General features: G+C 36.9%; 1 protein-coding gene across 3 annotated transcripts in view; it reads left to right on the top strand.

The window, feature by feature from the left end:
• Positions 1 to 22,285, top strand: part of LOC105499361 (integrin subunit alpha 2) — a 103,557-nt gene that overhangs the window by 49,795 nt on the left and 31,477 nt on the right. For 2 of the 3 annotated variants that reach the window (XM_011771905.3, XM_071098942.1), the window contains exons 3-12: positions 3,822 to 3,931; positions 4,827 to 4,918; positions 8,166 to 8,280; positions 8,445 to 8,572; positions 11,219 to 11,367; positions 15,068 to 15,218; positions 15,514 to 15,679; positions 17,553 to 17,629; positions 19,728 to 19,866; positions 20,755 to 20,900. In XM_011771905.3, coding sequence (XP_011770207.1) covers positions 3,822 to 3,931; positions 4,827 to 4,918; positions 8,166 to 8,280; positions 8,445 to 8,572; positions 11,219 to 11,367; positions 15,068 to 15,218; positions 15,514 to 15,679; positions 17,553 to 17,629; positions 19,728 to 19,866; positions 20,755 to 20,900 — 1,273 coding nt within the window. Of the gene's footprint in view, positions 1 to 3,810; positions 3,932 to 4,826; positions 4,919 to 8,165; positions 8,281 to 8,444; positions 8,573 to 11,218; positions 11,368 to 15,067; positions 15,219 to 15,513; positions 15,680 to 17,552; positions 17,630 to 19,727; positions 19,867 to 20,754; positions 20,901 to 22,285 lie in introns of all 3 variants that reach the window. The other variant, XM_071098943.1, reaches the window with a different exon arrangement.

Below are 22,285 nucleotides of genomic sequence, written 5' to 3'. Positions count from 1 at the left end.
AATCACCTGAATTTGGCATTACCATTTGGTATTGTCTGAACATACCCTGTTCCTACCTGCCATTGAGTTTGCAGTTGGTGTTGTCTGAACACACCTTGTTCCAACCTGCCATTGAGAACAGTGTAGCCTAGGCCCCACAGTATGGATGTGCCCTCACAGGACAGCTGTGCTTGGTGTCCAGTCTACAGCCCCTTCATATGTCACACAGCCACACACCCCTTCACATAAGTGTGGCCTGACTCCCTGTGTCTGGTTTCTAATCCATGCTAGTTCTAGAACCCACCTCATCTGCTAAGATCATTTTCCCAATCTGGGCCCTCTGCCAGGCCTTCCTGCAGCTAAGAGGAAGGACACTAGCCTAAACGTTAAGAACCTGGGCTTCCGCACTTGGTTTTCACTAGCCATGGGAACATGAGCAAGTCACTCATCCATCTGTGTCTCAGTGTCTCAGTGATTCCATCTGTAAAATGGAAATAGAGTAAAATGGAGATGAGATCATCCCCAGTGACTGGGCGCAGTGGCTCACACCTGTAATCCCAGTGCTTTGGGAGGCTGAGGAGGGCGGATCACTTGAAGTCAGGAGTTCCAGATTAGCCTGGCCAACATGATGAAATGCGATCTCTATTAAAAAAGTGCAAAAGATAGCTGGGCGTAGTGGTACATGTCTGTAATACCAGCTATGGAGGTTGAGGCAGGAGAATCGCTTGAACCCAGGAAGTGGAGGTTGCAGTGGGCCAAGATCGCGCCACTGCACTCCAGCCTGAGTGACACAGGAAGACACCATCTCAAAAAAGAAAAAGATAATCTCAGGCTTCTTCTGCAGATGAAATTAGATAATCACATAGTACCAGATGTTGAAAAATTTACTATAATTAATAGGAATTAATTAATGAATGCCAAGGGGCAGAGCCACACTTCTTATGATAGTTTCTTGCTATAAGGTGCTATTTTGTTCTCTACATTTACTCTAGAGTAAGCTTTTGTTTGAGAGAAAAAATGCCAGTTTGATGCATAGAAGATATGCAGAGGCTGAGTCAGGAACAGATGATGCAATAACACAATAGTAACAGAATGTATGATGCTTTTCTCTCAACTTGGTTGATTTTTTTTTTTTAACTTTTACTTGAACCAAACAAGCAAAAATACATGCTCCCCAGAAGAACAGAAGTAAGGATTTTCTTTGAGAGGCTGAGGTGGGAGGATCACCTGAGGTTAGGAGTTCAAGACCAGCCTGGCAAACATGGCAAAACCCCCTACTAAAAATACAAAAATTAGCCAGGTTTGGTGATGTGGGCCTGTAGTCTTAGCTACTTGGGAGGCCGAGGCAGGAGAATCGCTTGAATCTGAGAGGCGGAGCTTGCAGTGAACCGAGATGCTGCCACTGCACTCCAGCCTAGGCAACAGAGCGAGACTCCATCTCAAAAAAAAAAAAAAAAAAAAAGGAAAGATTTTCTGCTTAACTTCTTAACTTTTCCTTAACCAGGAAACTCTTTTTAAAATAATGGCGTAGAATCATCCATTCATTTGCTTGTTCATTTGTTTTTGTTTTTGTTTTTTTTTACTCATTTGTTCAATGAGTGGTTATTCATTGCTACAGGCACAGATTTCCTAGCCCTTATGTACCTTTCCTCTCTAGTAGGGGATTTAGTCAGTGGGAAGGCAGCTAGTGGGCAATATGACTTTTTATTTTTTAAATGGGATGCAGAAAGGTCAGAGGCTATGAAGGTACTTAGGGTTACCCAGAGTTAAAAGAGCCAGGGGACTTCCCAGAAGAAATGGTGTCAAACAGGAGATCTAACTAATGAGTAAACATTGCCAGGCAGAAAACAGCACATATGAAGACTTAGGAGCAACAGAGACTCTGATTTGAAGGAGGAGCTAAATTCGATATGACTGAAATGTGGTTTTAGGAAGACACATAGAAAAAGACAGGGTTAGAGAAGAAAGTTAGAGTCAGATTCTTTCCTTTTTACGCTTTATGTCCAGCATGCAAAATCAGAGTTAATGCTGTGTAGTACTACTACGAAATGAAGACCTGTGCAGATGGAGAAAATCAAGGCTCTGGAAGACAGTTTTCTCAGTACAGGCTCTATAAGATTCCTAATTTCTTCTGCACTATCATGAATTTGAAAGACATCAGATATGCTCAAACACGTGTTCCAATTCTGCACTGGTTCCCTCCCTTCATTAAAGTGACTATTGGGACTTAGTAATATTCAACATTCAAATTTCTATCTTTTTCAAAAGCCTTAACCCATCTGCCTGGTATTATTGTAAACCTAACTATGGTAATATTTTAAAAGGTAAATTATGCTAAATTATTAGCTCATAAGAAGAAAAAATCTTTCAACTCTAACATTAAGGCTAATTGAATTAAAGTATCTTAGAATGCTCTATATTAGTTTGAGAATAATTTTATAAGATGTACAAGGAGAGAACTTATTACTGAACTATTAACTTTCAAAATAATCTGTATTTTCCTTTTTCCCTGATTGTTCATGCTATTCTGTCTGCTAACACTTCAGGTTAAAACCTTCATCCTTTGGTGTCCATTTTTGTAGCCTTGGACCATTTTAATGTTTCTTCTACTGGTAAAGTAGATCATATATTCCAGGTCATTTGAACTTCTATTTTACTTGTCACATATATCTAGTTTTACTAGATTTAGAAGACAGAAGTCTGCTTTAATCCTTTTGTATCTACTGTACCTCAACATGGGGCATATGTTGTTTAATGATAATTATAAAATATATATACAGAAGGCTCAAGAATTTTAGTTTCTTTGATATTTTAATCCTTCCCAATATTGACATGAAAAAAAAAATGGAAGCAAATATGCTTCCATGTTAATTGAATGCCGCTGAGTAAACTGCTGCAGTTTCTAAAGATCAAACTGATACCTGGGTTCTTTCTGTGCAATCTTCTGTGGTTCCAAGTGTCAGGTTAGTTCTTCTTCAGGAAAACCCATAGTCTCTAGGTGAAGTTCTGAAGGAAGTGAAACTAACCAAAGGAAGGATGTAAACACCAATCTCATCCTGTATTCTAGACATATGCACATTGTTACACATAAAGATAGCTCGTAACATATTTATTCTATATTTTTGCTAAGTATCCCCTTATAAAGACAGTTAGCATAAAGCCACTTAGATAAGGTATCTGCTCTCTAAATGAGTCAACATATGAAAATGCTCAGGGCATAGAAAGCACTGAGCAAAGGCTAGTTGTTGTTCTTGATTTTAATTTTGTTTCATTCTTTAGAGCTGTGCTGAACAATATGTAGCCATGAGTCACACGTGACTACTGAGCACTTGAGACGTTACTTTTCCATATTGAGATGTGCTCTAAGTATAAAGTCTACACTGAAGTTCAAAGACTTAGGAAAAAGGAATGTCAAATATCTCATTACTAATTTTGATATTGCATGCTAGTTTTGATTGCATGCTAGTTTGGATATATTGAGTTAAATAAAATATATTTTTAAAATTAATTTCACCTGTGGCTTTTTATGTTCTTAATGTGGCTGGCTACTAGAAAATTTGAAATTATATGCGTGGCTCATATTCTTGGCTTGCATTATATTTCTATTGGACGGCATTGCTTTAAAGAGACCTTCTAGGGTGTGTGGCAAAGCAGCAGTATTACAGACATTGATCAAAGCTCTTGATCAGCTAAGCAGAAAGGAAGCAGGTCAAATCGTAGCTGAACAAATATAAACTATTCACATTGAAATTTAAATGTGTTTTTCACTGTTTGTAATCAGGTTTATTTTTAAGAAACTACACTTAACACTTTGTGTCTAATAAAAAAAAGTCTGTTTCTAGGTTACTTGTTGGTTCACCCTGGAGTGGCTTTCCTGAGAACCGAATGGGAGATGTGTATAAGTGTCCTGTTGACCTATCCACTGCCACATGTGAAAAACTAAATTTGCAAAGTAAGTTTAAATTTACTTGCGAAACAAGTGATTTGTCTTAGACTCAACTGAAAAATAACATCAAAACAATCATTGTTCTGTCTTAAAGAAATATAGGCAGCTTTTTTTTGCCCTTATGTCTTTAGAAATATGGGGCACAATTGTATCCAAATTTCCAAAACAGTTTGGAAACTTGACTTAACGAGATGTGTGGAAAATGTGCTGTCTCCTGGACCATTTACCTCCAGACCATGGACTGATTTCCATCAACATTTACAATAATTTTGATGATTACTTGCAGAAGTCCGAAACCATCCACATTTCTTTCTCTCCTCTTTGCAAAATAAACCATTAAGCTTGGAAACATAACTCAAGAATGGATACAGTGGTTGATGCCCTAGGTCAGTGGAAGACAGGAGGTGGAGAGATTTATTTAGTATATTATATGGCTAGTCTAATTTCCTTTCAACATTCACCCACTGTTGCTTTGAGCCAGATTCTATCATAGGGCATTCTTTGATAACACTTCAAGGATATTTTTACTGACCCAGAAAAAAAAAAAGGCATTAGATAGAGCTACTATGACTTTCAAAAGAGGAAAAAATGGTGTCCTCAAATGTATTTTGTTTGGCCAGAATATTGTAAAAAAAATAATAATTAAACATCTATAAGTCATATCCTCTTTAGAGCCCACTCCTTACTGCCTTATGCTCCGCAGCCTCACACATTAATGTGAGTTACCAGATCACTGAAGGCATTGCATTTCCCCACACTTCATTATATAACTCAGGTACCTATATTGATGACACTAAATTCAATGCTACATGAAAACATGGGTGTGCCTGGTTTTTGAAAAATATCTTTAAGTAAATGAGGAATATTTAATCACTTAAAAAAATTGTTTTCCCTTTGAAAGCTTCAACAAGCATTCCAAATGTTACTGAGATGAAAACCAACATGAGCCTCGGCTTGACCCTCACAAGGAACATGGGAACTGGAGGGTTTCTCGTGAGTGTTTACTTTACAAATCATTATTCCTCTCAAGAAAGTATGTAGATCTCCCTCACAATCCCTCCCAATCTGGAGGTTTAGATGCTTAGAACTTGCTTGTTGATAAATTATGCTATTTATTTGGCTATCCAATGTTGAATATTCAAAATAATGTTGATGTGTAGACTTTTTAGGATATTCAGCAAAACCACTGCTACTGTATGTCTTGAAGAAAAGGGAACAAAAAGAATCCTGATTCTTTGCCCTTGAAAAGTGTGTTGAGTATTTGTTGATAACAGCAGAATCCCAAATCTCATTTCTACTTCCTGTAGGATCAGTCAAGATAGGTACTGCTAATTTAAAAAGTAGGTTTCAAAGCTAAAAAGTATTTTTGGTTTTTAAACATTTCCTGTAATTGTTGAGTAATCTGGTGTTATTTGAGGCACGGAACAGTCTCTCATATCATATCAGTGTTCACGTTCATTTAGTTATGAAAAGAGTAAAAAGACATCACTAATCAGTGAAATAGAATGCCTTATTTAACAAGTGCTTTTGGAACAATTAATTGATTAATATTTACATATCCAAATACACTGTCAAGTGAATTGAAAGTTAATATAAAAAAATAGAGAAAAATGGAAATTTTCTGAAGGATGGAAAAATTTCTGAGTTTAAAGCTAATAAAAAAATATAGCAAATTGTTGAAATGATTTGACTATATAAAAAAAGGGAAAAACATCACACACCAAAAAAAGAAGCTTAAAAATAAATAAAAACACAATCTTATTTGAAATTTCCATTGACTCACATAGGTATGCGTATGTATGTATAACCCTGTTAAAATTGTCTTAAAGAGGTCGGGTACGGTGGCTCATGGCTGTAATCCCAGCAATGTGGGAGGCTGAGGCAAGTGGATTACCTGTGGTCAGGATTTCAAGACCAGCCTGGCCAACATGATGAAACCCCATCTCTCCTAAAAATGCAAAAGTCAGCCAGGAATGGTGGCACACAGCTGTAATCCCAGCTACTCGGGAGGCTGAGGCAGGAGAATCACTGGAACCCAGGAGGCAAAGGTTGCAGTGAGCCAAGATCGTGCCACTCAAAAAAAAGAAAAAAAAAAGTCTTAGAGAGCGTAATTCAACTTTATATCAGTTTTATCTAAACCATTGGCATGCTTCCTTAAAAATCCTATGTTTTATAACTGTATTATTCTAAAAATGTAATCAATTTTGAATAATGTCATTCTATTTTTACTAATGGATATTACTATTCTGATGACTGTGCTGCCAGTAAGTGAATTAGGTATTGCTTGTGATATGTGTTAGGATCAGTGCATAAATGAATATTGCAAGGGATCTTTATGGTTTATGATATTCCAAAGTCTTTACAATAAGGTTTCTTTAATTTTTTGTTTGTTTGATTTTAAGGTTGCAAAAATGTAAAGAAAGAATATAGTAATACTTAGAGATTACAGAATGTGCCTCAAAATTTTTAATCTATAACTCCAGATAAAGTAAAAAATAAAAGTTAAAAAGCCAGAGAATTTGAGAGATTAATTAACATTACAGGTAGCAAACAGAGAGGCAGAAAGAGAGAGAGGGGGAGAAAGAAAAAAAGAAAAAACCCGAAGTTTCCTTTACATACTTAAAAGGTCAAAATCATAAGATACTCTTAAGAATTATGTGGAAAAGACTGACAATCATCACATTTTTTTGAAACTTATTAAGTTCTGGGCTTACAGTAGGAATGTAGTTCTGGCACTTACAATTGGCATATTTTAATTTCAACTTCTTAATGCTGTTTTCCATTGCTTTTAAAACAAAAAAAAAATATTTTTGAATACTTCATGAGTTCTTTTTCAAAGTGATTTAAAAAAACTTAGGAATGGGGATATAGAAACCAATGATTGGTATCTGTTATTTGGTAAACAAACCAAAGACATTAATAATGACTTTCTTCTAATTAATTGGCAAAATAAATGAGTTTTATAGGGAGAAAACTATGCCTTGTTCATTGCACATGAAATATGGCCAAAGCTGCTTCCCCTTTGACAGTTAAACTGGGTCAAATAAGTTTCCTTTTATTTTTCCAATTACTTCACGCAAGCCCATATTCTTCTGTTCAGTTTTAATAATTGATTCACAACTTTACATAATGCTACATTCTGTAGGCATTTTTTTAGGAACTTAATTAGATTCTCTTTTGTACTTGTCTCCTTTTTCATCTCTCAATTTTAAAGTTATTTAATCTAATGTTTCCTGTGTTATTTAATCATGATTTAATCAGGAGTTCTTGGCATTCAAGGACTCCTGAAAAGGAGAGAATTGGGATTGCATTAATGGAGATATTAAGGATTGGAGCAGGTATAATGTGAGCAAGAAGACAAGTACCATTCAGAATTAGTGACTGCAGTTAATTAGGAAGTGGGCAAGGTTAGAAACTGGTAGTCAGTGAACCTCATTTGTGTTTGCTTAGCATATGGAGTAATTTCGAACTGAATTTTCACACAAAATTTGCCCTCTCAACGCTCCTTTATAAATTAGGGAATCTGGCAACGCAGCCTATTTCACACCAGTGGGCAGGCAGAAAACACAGTGGTCTGTACATAGGCATGAGTTCTTCATTCACCATGATGTCTATACCTGACCCCAAGCCCTCTTTCAAGAGTTATTGCCATTAGGTTTATGGTTTCTGCTGAGCACTATGAATGGAAGGAACTGAAGAAAACTAATGTTCAACAAGAACAATGATAATGATGCTAGCTAACAATATTATATGGCATTTGCTATTTACCTGGCATTGTTCTAAGTGTTTTATATCTATAGACCCATTTAATCTTTACAACAATATTAAAAGATAGAATGTGTGGTTTTCCTCATTTTACAGATGAAGCACCTGAGGCCCAGGTAACTGAGAGACAAAAAGTGAACTTGCATGCATTCTCCTCCTTGGTGTCCTCTGGAGGGAAAGCACCTGTTTTATCTAGTTTGTTGGGAGACCTCATAGACTCCTCCCTTCTCTGACACCTGCTCCCAACAGTCCCAGCACTCCTCCTCCCACAAGGCTTGCCACTGGGCACAGAGCATCTGCCGCCTTCTCCATCACTTCTGCTTGCCCCAAATCCATTACTGACTCATTTGATTTTGAGTTGACAATTATTAGTATCTTGGAAAAGAGTAGAGATAATTTCTGAGCTCCATAATGGAGAGGTAGAAGTTAGCATTATTCATATGTTTCCATTGATTGTTTTCTCATTTCTTTGAAGACATGTGGTCCTCTGTGGGCACAGCAGTGTGGGAATCAGTATTACACAACGGGTGTGTGTTCTGACATCAGTCCTGATTTTCAGCTCTCAGCCAGCTTCTCACCTGCAGCTCAGCGTAAGTTATTAATGTGCAGATGGTCTGAGCAATGCCTTACAGTTAAAAGAGGGGAAAAAGGTTATCAACTAGTGGCACCCAAACCCTCCTTAAGTCTCATTTTTATATGGCTGTGAAATGTGACTTACCTTTGGAAATCTGCTTCTTTCTCTTTTCCTGTGTAGCGTGCCCTTCCCTCATAGATGTTGTGGTTGTGTGTGATGAATCAAATAGTATTTATCCTTGGGATGCAGTGAAGAATTTTTTGGAAAAATTTGTACAAGGCCTGGATATAGGCCCCACAAAGACACAGGTATGGACAGCAGAAGTGCATAAACTACCTTATGACTTTCTTTCTGAAAAAAATTGTTAGATATAAAGTCTTAATTTTTATATTTGCCGAATCCCCATTTTAAATGCATTTAATGGTAATTTTTAAAGTTAATTGAAACTTGTACTACATTGGGGTTATTCTGCCTGTGGCTTTTCCCAATACTGGTCTTTTGACCTTAGAGTTCTATTTCTGACACAAGCATTGAAGATTAAAGGTATGGGATATAACTTTTTTTTTTTTTTTAAGACTGAGTCTTGCTCTTGTCATCCAGGCTAGAGTGCAATGGCACAATTTAGGCTCACTGCAACTTCCGCCTCCTGGGTCCAAGCAATTCTTTTGCCTCAGCCTCCTGAGTAGCTGGTATTACAGGCTCCTGTCACCACACCCAGCTAATTTTTGTATTTTTAGTGGAGACAGGATTTCACCATGTTGGCCAGAATGGTCTGGAACTCCTGACTTCAGGTAATCCACCCACCTCCGCCTCCCAAAGTGCTGGGATTACAAGCATGAGAAGCATGAGCCACCACACCTGGCCGGGATATAACATTTTAATCTTCCTTTAGTTTCCTGTCTTTCCCCTCTAACCCATGCATTACATTTTAAAATTCAGTATGTATTTTTATATACATTTGGACTAATAATTAATTTCTTTTGTTTATTCCTTGCTGGTAAAACAAGTATTGAATTCTGAAATTTGTATAAATAAGTCACTAAGCATAATTCTACCATTTATGATAATGTTTTATAGTTATTTATCATATTCCAGTTTAGCTTGTCCTTTTGCCTACAGAAAAGGTCTTTTCAATAATTTTATATAGCTCTTTATATTTTAAGAAGTCTTTAATTTGCTTTTATGTCTTCTTGAAGTAGGCAACTAAAGCTCAATAGTATTATTTTAAAGTTCAATTTCCGGTTTTGGTTTTTGTTTTTTGTTTTTTTTCCTTTCTGATTGAATCTGCCATTTCCTGAGCCATTCTGGTTGTAGCAGTATACTGAACCAGTGTCAACCTGGACCAGTTCACCATTACCAGTGTATGTTCGTGGATTGCATCTGATACTCCAATGTCCAACATCTAATACAAATTGTTGATGTATTTTTCCCTAAATGCTTTCCAGCTATCTTTATTGAAATTTGCTTCTCTGCTTTCCTGTGCACTATCATGTTGTTATATGTTTTCCCCCATTGAAACTGCTTTTCAGTACCAAGAATATCTCAATGCCCACAGAAGCCTTGGAAATTTCCCTGTGGGCATTTTCCAGGACATTCTGCTAAATAAAACTACATATAGCACTGGTTTCCAGAAAGCACCACTCTTATAGCCCCTTATAAGTTTTCATATGTATCTTCTTATTTCTTCTGTTTCTAAATGAGTTGCCCTCATAACGTGACTAATTTTATTTAATAGCCTCCTATATAGAATTCACAGTCTTGCTCTTTTGTGTCTTCCTACCACAGTGCATCTGATTCCTCTCTAGAAGTGGTTTAACTCAGTCTCTTTTCTTACAGCCTAAATTTGACCTTCCTGTAAATCCTAATCTACCACATTTCTTTACATCTTTCTTCTTCTTTTTCACACAGAAGTCCTGGGGCTCTGTCATGGGATTACTATCATCTTCCTCTCATATTAAACTCTGAAATTCTCAGTTATTTTTTATTCTTTCCTCCCTCTCAAGTCTTACATCCCTAGAGAAAGGGGTCCAGGAATATTGTATTTCTGACTATCTTCCCAGTGCCTAGCTTACTGCCCCCTTGGCAAAACGCAGCAGATGGAACTCAGAAATCCAGTCCTTGCTCCTTCCACCTCCTTACATACTGACCTGTATTTCAGAGAGCCTCTTACACTGATCCCTCATTGCACTCCTGTTGTGGAAAGCCCATCTCCTTGGCTTAGAAGATGATCTCAATGTTTACAAACAAAGACATTAACAGAACGGTGTGACTTTGTTGATCTCTAGGATTAGGGAATGCTCCCAAACATCTTGTTCAGAAATTCTTTTTTTCAGCTCTTTCAAATAAGATGCTTTCCAGTGGCATTTTCTCTGGAAGCCAGAAACTCCCTGCCCCACATGCACATATAGCATCTTCTTGCCAGAGTTGCTGAAGTCCATAATAGAGGAAATCCAGCACAATAAAGAGACCTCAATTGACTACACTGATTAGGAGCACATTGGTTTTTGTTGTATTCAATTCTAATTATTTATTACATAGTTACTGTCCTTCAATGACATGTTACTCTTCGTCTGTGAGCTTCTGTCCACTGGTAATTAGAATGTTTATCTAAATCAAGTTTAATCTTCCTGTTAAAAACAGTGTTCTAATAGTCATCCATATTAAAATATTATAGGGCAGTATTAAAAACTACAAATATTACTCTTGGGAATCAAATCATACACTGTAGGACATCATCTTTCTTAGCAATAGTACTGCTATTGTACACTGATGGCCTCTAACGAGAAGAAATTATTCCATTGAAAGAAAAGTAACTATCAAGAACAAAGTTGGAAGTGATGCCTTTAAGCTATTGGCCCATGTCTAAATGTACTTTTGATTTTCATTTTATTGGTTAAGTAGAAATTATTTATAATGTAATGACAGCCCATTAATAAATGTCTCCTCTTTTGAAGGTGGGGTTAATTCAGTATGCCAATAATCCAAGAGTTGTGTTTAACTTGAACACATATAAAACCAAAGAAGAAATGATTGTAGCAACATCCCAGACATCCCAACATGGTGGGGACCTCACAAACACATTCGGAGCAATTCAATATGCAAGGTAAGTTTTGGGGCTAATAGGCCAATGTTTTCATAATGTAAAACGTTATATTTATGTGATAAATAAGAAAAAGTAAGGAAAAGACAAAGAAAAATAATATACCTGGTACCTCACTTAAATCAGAACTAATAAAGAAAAAAACATAAGAGCATTCTATGTCTTGAATACTTTGAGAAGGCAGTTGGGAAAGTTAAATGTTTGATTTTAGGATATTTATAAGATATTACATGATTTTTATATGAATTTATATGAAATAAATGAAATGAGAAGACCTTAGATTAAAACAGTAGGAAATGGGGCAATCTGTCATAATTTGTTAAGATTCATCAGAGATCCAGACAAATTGAGCTCATGGACCACTTGGTGCAAATTAACAAAGGCCACAGAATCTTAAACATATGAGTTTAATTTTATTACACTTATTACAATCAGTGGGAAATATGAAATTATAACAATACTGCACTCTCTTGGTTCTTATCTCAATTTCTTTATTTTCTCAGATCCACTGACCTTTGTCTTCACTCTATGTTATAATATGTTTTTATTATACTTTAAGTTCTGGGGTACATGTGCAGAATGTGCAGGTTCATTACATAGGTATACACATGTCATGGTGATTTGCTGCACCTATCAACCCGTCATCTACATTAGGTATTTCTCCTAATGCTATTCCCCTCATAGTCTCCCACCCCTCAACAGGCCCCGGAGTATGATGTTCCCCTCCCTGTGTTCTCATTGTTCAATATGTTCTCATTGTTCAGCTCCCACTTATGAGTGAGAACATGCAGTGTTTGGTTTTTTGTTCTTGTGTTTGTTTGCTGAGAATGATGGTTTCCAGCTTCATCCATGTCCCTGCAAACTAGATACCTTCACAGAAATACTAAACACACTCCGGTTGTTAAACAAATTATTGAGAACAACAAGCTTGCCTTTCCTTAAACCTATTCTCACTCTTTGTCTTGTGCATTCCTTCTTTTCACCACCATAATTCTTTTTGAAAAAAGCAGTTCTATTCCCTCCCTCCACTTCCTTGAAACCTACAGTTCTGCCACTAAATAAGCATGACCCTCTTCATCCCCCAACCCCGTGGTCCCACCTCAAACCTCATCCTTTCTGGCTCCTCTGAACATTTGATAATGATGAACATACTCTGCTATTCCTAACCAAGTTGCCATGACACCACACACTTCTCAAACTCCTGACAAATTCTTTTGCCTCTTCACTAGCTCCTTTTCCTATTTTTCTTCACTAAACAGAGCCCTCTCTTCTTTACTGCCCTTCTCCTGTGGGAATTCTATCCACTGTCATGGCATCAGCAGCAACACTGTGTCGGTTATCTCATTGCTATGTTGTCAGCCCTACACTCTCTCCCAAAACTCACACTGGCATCTAGCTGATGCTGAATATTTTTATTTGGAGTGTTCGCTCACTTACCAAATTCAATCCCTCCCACACTGGCCTTATTCTTTTCCCCGCCACTCCTCATGAACTTGCCATTTTGATTTGTACCACTGTCTCTTGCCCAGTCATTCGAACTAAAACTTTGGTTTCCTTTATTCTTTCCACTCTTCCTTACATCACACATCTGGTCAGTGGCCACATCCTGTCATTTCTATTTCTGTATTTCCTATTTTATCTGTCTTCTTCTTCTGTGTGTATATTTCAGTTGCTGCTTCCATCAACTGGTGACAATCCCAAATGTCTCAAAAGTGGATTCCCCACAAGAGAAGATATGATTGGTTTGGTTCATCATTACTGTCTCTATTCAGGGACAATAAAGGTTTTTTGGGCCAGGCCATCTCATAAGCTACTGGACAGTCAGCAGGTCAGCTGCCATTAGGTGAAGTGCCCTTCCTGATCCAGCAAACTGGACTAGAAGGACAAAGAAGTTGAGATGAAAAATGGCCTTCCTGGAGTTAGAAACTGCAATGGGCCCTGGTTTTCAGCAGGGAAGGTGGGAGTAGTATATTTCCCTGTCTGGAGCCTGGGGCCCTGGTGAGCTTTGTTCTCCAGGACAATGGCCACTGTCCCTTGAGGAAGGACTTGCCTAGCTTTCATCATCTTTCAAAACTTTGGTTTTCTCCCTTGCACCTTTGTCTATCTCCCTCTTCCCACTATTTCCCAAGCTAACAGGATTTAGTCTACTCAGTGTTGGAGAATCACCCAACTTTTTACTCATCCCTCCTAGAATGTAATTGCCTCTATATTTCTTCTCTCTCTCTCGTCTCTTCTTTAAAACATTGAAGATAATCTGAAATTATTTCAGTAAATATTGCCATATTTTAATTCACTTCATTTCATTGAATGCCTACAGTTGCAGTTTATTGTTTTAAGCACTGCAGGTAATTAAAACTAAATGAGACACAGTTTATGTCCTCAAAAACCTTAGAATCATACATGAAATTTACAGTGTGTCATAAAGAGTATGTGACACTCAAAAAGGATCTGATGTGAATAGTGTAATTCAAATTTGGCCGAAAAATACAGAAGTTTTCTACATTTCTATAGTCTGCATTATAGAATACAAAATACATTTTAGGAAATAAAATGATATGCTCAGTTTTAAAGACAGTGTATTTGATATTATCTCTTAAAATTTGAAACGTGTGTATCCTGTGCCCCAGTAATTTTACTGCTAAGATTTTGTCCCATTTGAAAAAGTATGCCAAGATATATACACAGGGATATTTATCACAGCCTTACTTGTAAAACTCAAAATGGCCTAAACACCCAATAATGGGGAACCGGTTAAATAAACCAGTCTTCCTTCATATGGTCCTCCAAATAAAATATTATGCAGCCGTTTAAAAAAAATAATGAGACCTTCATATATGTGCTGATATGGAAAGGTCTCCATCAGAGTGAAAAACAACTGTTTAGAATATGCCCTCATTTGATGCAAAGGCATAAGAATGATACAGTGGACTCTGGGGACTCAGGGGGAAATGGTGGGAAGGGGGTGAGGGATAAAAGACTACAAATTGGGTGCAGTGTATTCTGCTCGGGTGATGGGTGCAAATCTCATAAATCATCACTAAAGTACTGATTTATGTGTAACCAAATACCACCTGTTCCCAAAAAACCTATGGAAATAAAACAATTTTTAAAAAAGAATGTGCCTTCATTTGAGTAAAAGTTTAAGGGGTAGACTATGCTTGTACCTATATTACATCTAAAGAAAACATTTTCTAGAAGGAAATGCAAGAAACTGATAATGGTGCTTACCTATGGAGAGGGGTTTAGTGTCACATTTGGTTTATAACTTTCCAAATACTCTGATTTTTTTTTTTTTTTTTTTTACTGTGGATATCTATTACTTTAAAAAAATAAGTATTGAAAAAGTAAACACAAGCCTAATGCATACAATTTATAACAGAAATATCTTTGCTCTATTGATTGGTACTGATTAATTCAACTTTCTTAGAAGAAAATAATTCTAAGAAATACTGGGATAAATACATGCACACATATACACACATATGCCCTGACATACAAGACACTTTTTTAATGTCAAGAAAGACTTATATTTGTATATGTTTCTCTACAAGCTACAAATGGAACATTAAATATGTTGCTAGAGTTAATATGGAGTTACAATATATTCTGTTTAAAGAACTATTTTCATGTTTCTATTTTAAACCAGAGGTTCTCATATTAACTTCGTGTTTTGATAGCAAGTCTTTAACTTTATCTGCCACAGAAAATATGCTTATTCAGCAGCTTCTGGTGGACGACGAAGTGCTACCAAAGTAATGGTAGTTGTAACTGATGGTGAATCACATGATGGTTCAATGTTGAAAGCTGTGATTGATCAATGCAACCATGACAATATACTGAGGTTTGGTATAGCAGTAAGTGGCTTTTCTTTTTATTTGTCTTGCAGCTATTGGGTAAATCTTCCTTTATAGCATCACTTCTCAAGGCTGCACTTTCCCATTGGCTGTTCATAGTTGAATATAAAAGAAAGTTCTTACTCCATCTCTGCTTCTTGATGGTTTTCAATCCTGTCTACTAAATAAAGGGTTGTGGAAATGTTGCTTGATTTGCTTCTCCAGAGGGGCTATTGTGTTCAAAATAGACTGGAATGTACTCATAGGGAAAACGTACAGCAATAATGACTGTACATTCTCTTCCTCTATTTTCAAGGTTCTTGGGTACTTAAACAGAAATGCCCTTGATACTAAAAATTTAATAAAAGAAATAAAAGCAATCGCTAGTATTCCAACAGAAAGATACTTTTTCAATGTGTCTGATGAAGCAGCTCTACTAGAAAAGGCTGGGACATTAGGAGAACAAATTTTCAGCATTGAAGGTAAAAAAAAAAAACAAAAAAAAAACTCCTTTCAAGAATTTTCTTTCAAACTGTTTAAATAATTGTTTATTATCACATATTTGCTTTATCAATGTTAACTTGTATACCTTGTATAAAAAGAGCTCCTACAATCAGTAAGAAAAATGGATGAAAAACATGAATAGTTTATAAGTGATAAAATACAAATGACTGATAAACATAAGAAAAGATTCCCAATTTACAAAGTATATTTCTAAATACTTTCAGTAAGTATTAAAAAATATAAATTAAGCCAACATTATGTTTTGCCTAAAAGATGACACAGAATAATAATGTTTAATCTTGGAGAGATTATCAGGAAGCAAAGAAGCTCATACACTGTTGATAGAATGATAAATTGTTATGACTTTTGGGGGATGATGTATTCATATCTATTAGAATCGTAAATAGTTTTATCTTTTTACACTGTGTTATGTAAGTACTAAAATTCCTGAATATGTTTACAGTAAGCATATATATTTTTAAAATTAGAAAAATACAGCAAATATTTTTAATAGTTTAGTTTTTGAGGCAACTTTTTATTTATAGGACCTAAAATAATTTACTTAGGTGGCCTTGGAAAATCTAGTTAGTGCAGAAAGATCACATGTTCAGGAGCTCACTGTGTGGGGAACTAGCACACACTTCACAGCGGGTTAAAAGAAAAAACACACACATGACCCAAATCCTAGTTCTTGATGGTTAACCCAAATAACTCTTTGCAATAAAGATCATATGTTATTGGAAACCTATGTATCAGGTACATCCTTAGAATCTGGGTCTAAAGGTATTGCATAAATTATTCATTCATATAGTCAAATTTTGATTTGATTATCCACTGGAATTACTCAAAAAGCTTTATTGCTTCTTCAGTATCCCATGGTGCTTCAAAGTTGTTTAAATAACCATTTAAATCCAATGTGCCCTGAGATAACACAAAATCACTGGGCTATCCACACTGATAATTGTATTTGTTTGTAATGGAATGAATGAGAACAATTGCAATCTACAAGCTAGCTAGAAACGATCTTGAGCATTATCTACTATTATGGACTTTGGGGAGCATTATTCTATTTTATTAAAAATTATCTCTACTCATCCTGTGTAAATTATTTTATCTTCTAAAAAAGACTACGTTGTACAGTACAGTTTGTCTTCTTTTCTGTGTTAAAGTGTCAGTCCAGTAATTTAGCTTCCTTTTTGTGAAGATTAGTGAAATGTAACCATTTTGATCATACTGTATGGAAAATAAGTACCAATTGGATCTTACAGTGTCAGTGACAGAGGCAAGCACATATACAGAACCAGAACAAACTTCCCAATTGGTAAAACTCCTACTCAGTCTTCAATTCTGATTCCTAATAGCTAACTCAATTATCTCCCAGCAGTCTTCACTACAGATCAATTGCCCAGCTATTCCACCTGCATCTGAGATATGTGTACATTATCAGTACCAATATTTCAAAGCTAAAATTTCAGTTAGTTTCTTAGTTAGTAATCATCAAGTTTTTAAAAAATTATCATCTCAGTTTTCACCTTACCTTATACCCTTTGTTGAGTGTCCTTTGGTATCATAGAACATCATGCATATTCTGCTAAATACATCAGTGTTCAATTAAGATTAATGCCAACTATGAACACTACTTTGGAAATATTGTTATTTCTATAACCTGCTAGAACACTTTCTTAGTAATTTCTTCTTCCCAGAATACACAAGCTCTGTATTTTGGGGTGAGTGTTGGAACAGTGTGTGTTTGTGTTTGTAGGCATGTATATACATACATGTCTGCATGTGTTTGAAAACTTGATTTAAAATTACTGACAGTAATAAAATTTTTTAAATTGAATGTTCCAGGTACTGTTCAAGGAGGAGACAACTTTCAGATGGAAATGTCACAAGTGGGATTCAGTGCAGATTACTCTCCTCAAAATGTGTGTATATCAGATAGCTTCAAGCCATGTTGTCATTTGGCATAACACTACCAGACACAGTAACCTTATACATTAAGTGGGAAGACAGCCATCTAGGGATCAGCCCTTCTGATTCCTAGTCACAGTCATTTAGTTTCTTTGTGCTGCTGATTACCTCTAAAATGTGAAGGTTAACAATGTCCTTCCTTCCCTGTTTCATAGGGATCTTAAATGGGGGAAAGCTGATAGTATACAAAAAAGTCTTTGAGTACTCCAGGGCACAGACAGTATATTAACTTAAGGTATTATTCCTGCAGGAATTGTCTTTGAATCAATTTTTAACAACTGGAAATGTTTGTTAAAAACATTCACTGTTGTCATCACTGTCATGGTCAAATTCTGAGTTGTCATAGTATCTTTTTCTAAGACCAGACAGAAAAGAGTTGAAAAAATAAGGAGGTAGGAAAAATGTGACATGGGATTGGAGTACAACACTCTTTTCAGCTCAGGGAAGTTCATTTCTATCTCTCACAAACATCCACCTCCTGGGCCCCTGATTCTAATTTGAGTCAGGAGATGAGAGAGATAGTGAAAGGAAGGAAAAAAGAAAAAGAGAAAGAGATTCTGGGAAATATTTAAGGGACAATAGGAAGTCAGAGGATTTGATCGGCAGGTCAGAGGACCAAGAACAGCTTGTTTTCTGTCTAGAATCAAAGGAGCTGACTTTTTCTCGATCATCAATCCTTAGATATACTCATAGAAGTTATGGATCTTTCCCTTAGAAAAAAATATAAATGAATCTATGCATGGAGAATTTTGCACACAATCCCATGAGGTTTTTGTACATACCCTAAAATCCTTTCATGCACCCCAAATCCAGAATCCCTCAATACTACAGTCATTCACATAACTTCATGGTCTCTTATCTTCAAAGTAGAACACATCTTTTTCTTTTTTTTTTTTTTTTGAGACGGAGTCTCGCTCTGTCACCCAGGCTGGAGTGCAGTGGCCGGATCTCTGCTCACTGCAAGCTCCGCCTACCGGGTTTACGCCATTCTCCTGCCTCAGCCTCCCGAGTAGCTGGGACTACAGGCGCTCGCCACCTCGCCCGGCTAGTTTTTTTGTACTTTTTTTTTTTTTTAGTAGAGACGGGGTTTCACCGTGTTAGCCAGGATGGTCTCGATCTCCTGACCTCGTGATCCGCCCGTCTCGGCCTCCCAAAGTGCTGGGATTACAGGCTTGAGCCACCGCGCCCGGCCGAACACATCTTTTTCTTACTTGCTATTTTTCATGGCTTGTATTTTTTAGTCCAACATCATATCTTTGGTATGTTCTAAGATAGAAGAATAAAAAATTAAAAATTGTGTATCTCATCCTCACCAAATCTGCCTTCTGTGATGATTTGTAGCTTTGACTGTTTAGATTGGGTTTCGAGTGAAATCAGAGTAGGCTTCCTCCTTTGCCCTCCCCACAGGGCTGACAAATTGTTATTTTCCTTCCAATAGATTGAATATCACAGCTATAGGTGCCTCCTGTAGCTGTGATATTATCAAATAGATGGAATATGTGAATATACAGGAACATTTGAGAAGGGGTCAGGAAGAGAGAGGAAGAAAGCTGAAAATAGAGCAAGCCGGAAGAGGGCCTCCCAAGATGTGTCTGGGATAGCAGCAGCATCTCCGTTTCTCCTGTGTCAGTACTTCCTGTTTCTCAAGCATGTCTCATATCTGGCTGTGAGCTTTCCTTATAAATATGTGGAGTGAGAGGCCCACTTCTGACTCCTTTCTAAAGGTCATAAGGGTTTACCGTTGGCAAATATACGCCTTTGAACGGGACATTTGAAGATGGCTATGTACCTGTCCTATACTATAGGTTATTACAAAGGTTTGTCTGTATAACATGTCATACTAAATAAAGTTCAAAATAACACAGCCAATGGGAAGGCTTGTTCTCTAGCACAAATATATTAAGACAATTAAGAGATATATCAATAAATGTTCATATATATTTCATCATTTTTAATAAATCTAAACAATTTATTTCAATGTTTTGCCTCCCCTGCATTCTTATGCTTTAAAGGTGGTTTGTTTTAATGATCTTCATTTTTTAATTATTTTAGGATATTCTGATGCTGGGTGCAGTGGGAGCTTTTGGCTGGAGTGGGACCATTGTCCAGAAGACATCTCATGGCCATTTGATCTTTCCTAAACAGGCCTTTGACCAAATTCTGCAGGACAGAAATCACAGTTCATATTTAGGTAAGGCATAGTAATAATTGGCTCAGCAAACTTAAGTTCCCTTGCTTTAAACCAGCTCTTTGTTGAATCTCAGAGTGAGTTCAGCAAAACCCTTGAACTGTCTGTCATCTAATTGTCATATTTATTACACATATATATGTTGTCTCTGCCAGCCGGGCCTAAAGGCATAACTACTTATTGGAGTATTGTATTATACTCACTAGTTTCTTCTGACTGGTCAAGTGGTTGTAATTCCTGGAACATGATTGTGTTCCTCCAAAATGGAAATAGTTCCCAAAAGTAAATATAGTAAGTGATAGTCTTATATTGTTTTAGAGCTCTTAGTCTTCTTGTTCTTATAATAAGCAGCCACTGATTTTGCAGACTTACTATGGGACAGTTCCTGAGCTGGCTAGTCTGTCTACATAAACATTTAAATCTTTCCAACCAGTCTTTCAGGGATGTTTTGCCTTTGAGAGATAGCAAGATTAACTTGTCTAAAGTTCAACAACCTAGTAAGTGGCAAATCCAGAATTCAAACCTCGGACTGTTTCCAAGACCTATGTTCTTTCTACTGTGCAACACTACCTTTTAAATACATTTATTCATTCGTTCCAGAAATATTTGTTGAATGCCACGTTCACAGGTGGCCAATGAGGACAACCTGGAATCTAGAGGCAGTTTTATAGATAGAAGTCCCATCTACACAGGGAAGTGCTTCGGGTCAAAGGACAGGAGTAATTCATCTTAGAAAAAGGAAGACATGTCCTCAGTGATGTATTCAGGAACACTAGAAACTTTGCATCACATCTAACACAAAAGGATCTCTGGTCACCTTTACTAACTTATTTTAACCTTGTTTTGCTCAGATATTCAATGGTAATCACTCTTATGCTCCTTACGTTTTAGGTTACTCTGTGGCTGCAATTTCTACTGGAGAAAGCACCCACTTTGTTGCTGGTGCTCCTCGGGCAAATTATACCGGCCAGATAGTGCTGTACAGTGTGAATGAGAATGGCAATGTCACAGTTATTCAGGCTCACCGAGGTGACCAGGTAAATCTCACTGTTTAGCAGGTGAAATTAATTTTATGGGCAACCGGGCAGGTGGGGAGTCGGGTGAGCAGAAGTGGAAACCAACATGACCTGAGTGCTTACTCTGTAATCTGAGTTTATTAGTGTATTCCTTAAATCGTCACAACAATACCAAGAAGACAGCCCTCCCTTTTGACAACTGACTGGGAATTTAGCTAGCTTTCTAAGGTCACACAGTGTCCATGGATTGAGCCGTCATTAAAACTCAGTCCTTTCTGGACTCAGAGGTTGTCCTGTTTGATTACATCCCCTTCATGTTTTTGACTCCCTGGATTAATAATGCATGGACATTATTTAGTTGTGATGGCAGGCACCTAACCACTGCTTTGTAGGTAAGCACACACCAGAAACAAGGATTTGGAGAGGAAATAATCAGAAGAAGGGAGCAAAATAACATTATAAAGACTGAATTTCTGCGTCTGGATCTGTCAAAATGTCCTTTTAGTTTCGAAGATTCTAAAGTGAAACAATTATCTTCTCTGCCACTTTCAACTGATGGGTGACAGTTTGGTAGTCAGACCCTATGATGAATCCCAGTTATGGCCCACTACAGCAAAGATCTGTTGCTAGGGCAAAGGTCAGCTGATTGCTTCCTGTTTCCTTACTAAACAGTTTTGACCCAGGGGCTTGACACACTTTTAAAATGAGCATCGCTAATCCCTGACAGCCAACAAAAAGTGGTTTCCTTCTTTGAGCTGGAGAAACTTACAAAGATTTCTCTTCTCTTAGATTGAGTGTGATCCTGCTATTGCTGTGGATTTTCTAGGAGTAAGAAGACCTGAGCTCTTGACTTCCATGACCATAAATTAGCATACTTTATGTGACCATAAATTAGCACATACTTTTCTCTCTCTTTTGATATTTTAAAGAAGTTCCTTTTTAATTTAGAAAATAACAGTGATAGTATTATGAAAGGAATCATTTCTTAGTCATTTCTAAATCCTTAAAAAGTGTTCACATAGGCATGCATTGAATGCTGTTGAATGAGGTGAACGTTCAAAGTCTCAGCTTTTCTTATTTTAATTTATCTCCACCTAGTCCTCCTGTCCCAATCTATCCAGCAACTGCTTACCTGTCTCATATCATGCCTTGTACACTTACATCATCATATGTGCTTCACCACTTCCCTCCGCCTAGAAAACTCCATGTCCTTCTTACTTTGCAATTCAAATGATATTTTAACTTTCTAAGCCTTCCTGACTCTCCTGCTCTCTGATCACTCAGCATTTGGAACTTTCCTCTATTACAATTTATTTTACCATAGAAGCTTAATTATTTATTCTCCCTGCCTCTACCTCTCCTGCCTTTCACTATGACAGACCTCACATACCTACGAAAGGTTTGCC

The sequence above is a fragment of the Macaca nemestrina genome, chromosome 6 (genome assembly GCF_043159975.1).
Source record: "Macaca nemestrina isolate mMacNem1 chromosome 6, mMacNem.hap1, whole genome shotgun sequence".
In the NCBI taxonomy this organism is placed as follows: domain Eukaryota; kingdom Metazoa; phylum Chordata; class Mammalia; order Primates; family Cercopithecidae; genus Macaca; species Macaca nemestrina.
Note: the sequence above shows the minus strand (reverse complement) of the source record. Positions and strands in the feature narration are given on the sequence as shown.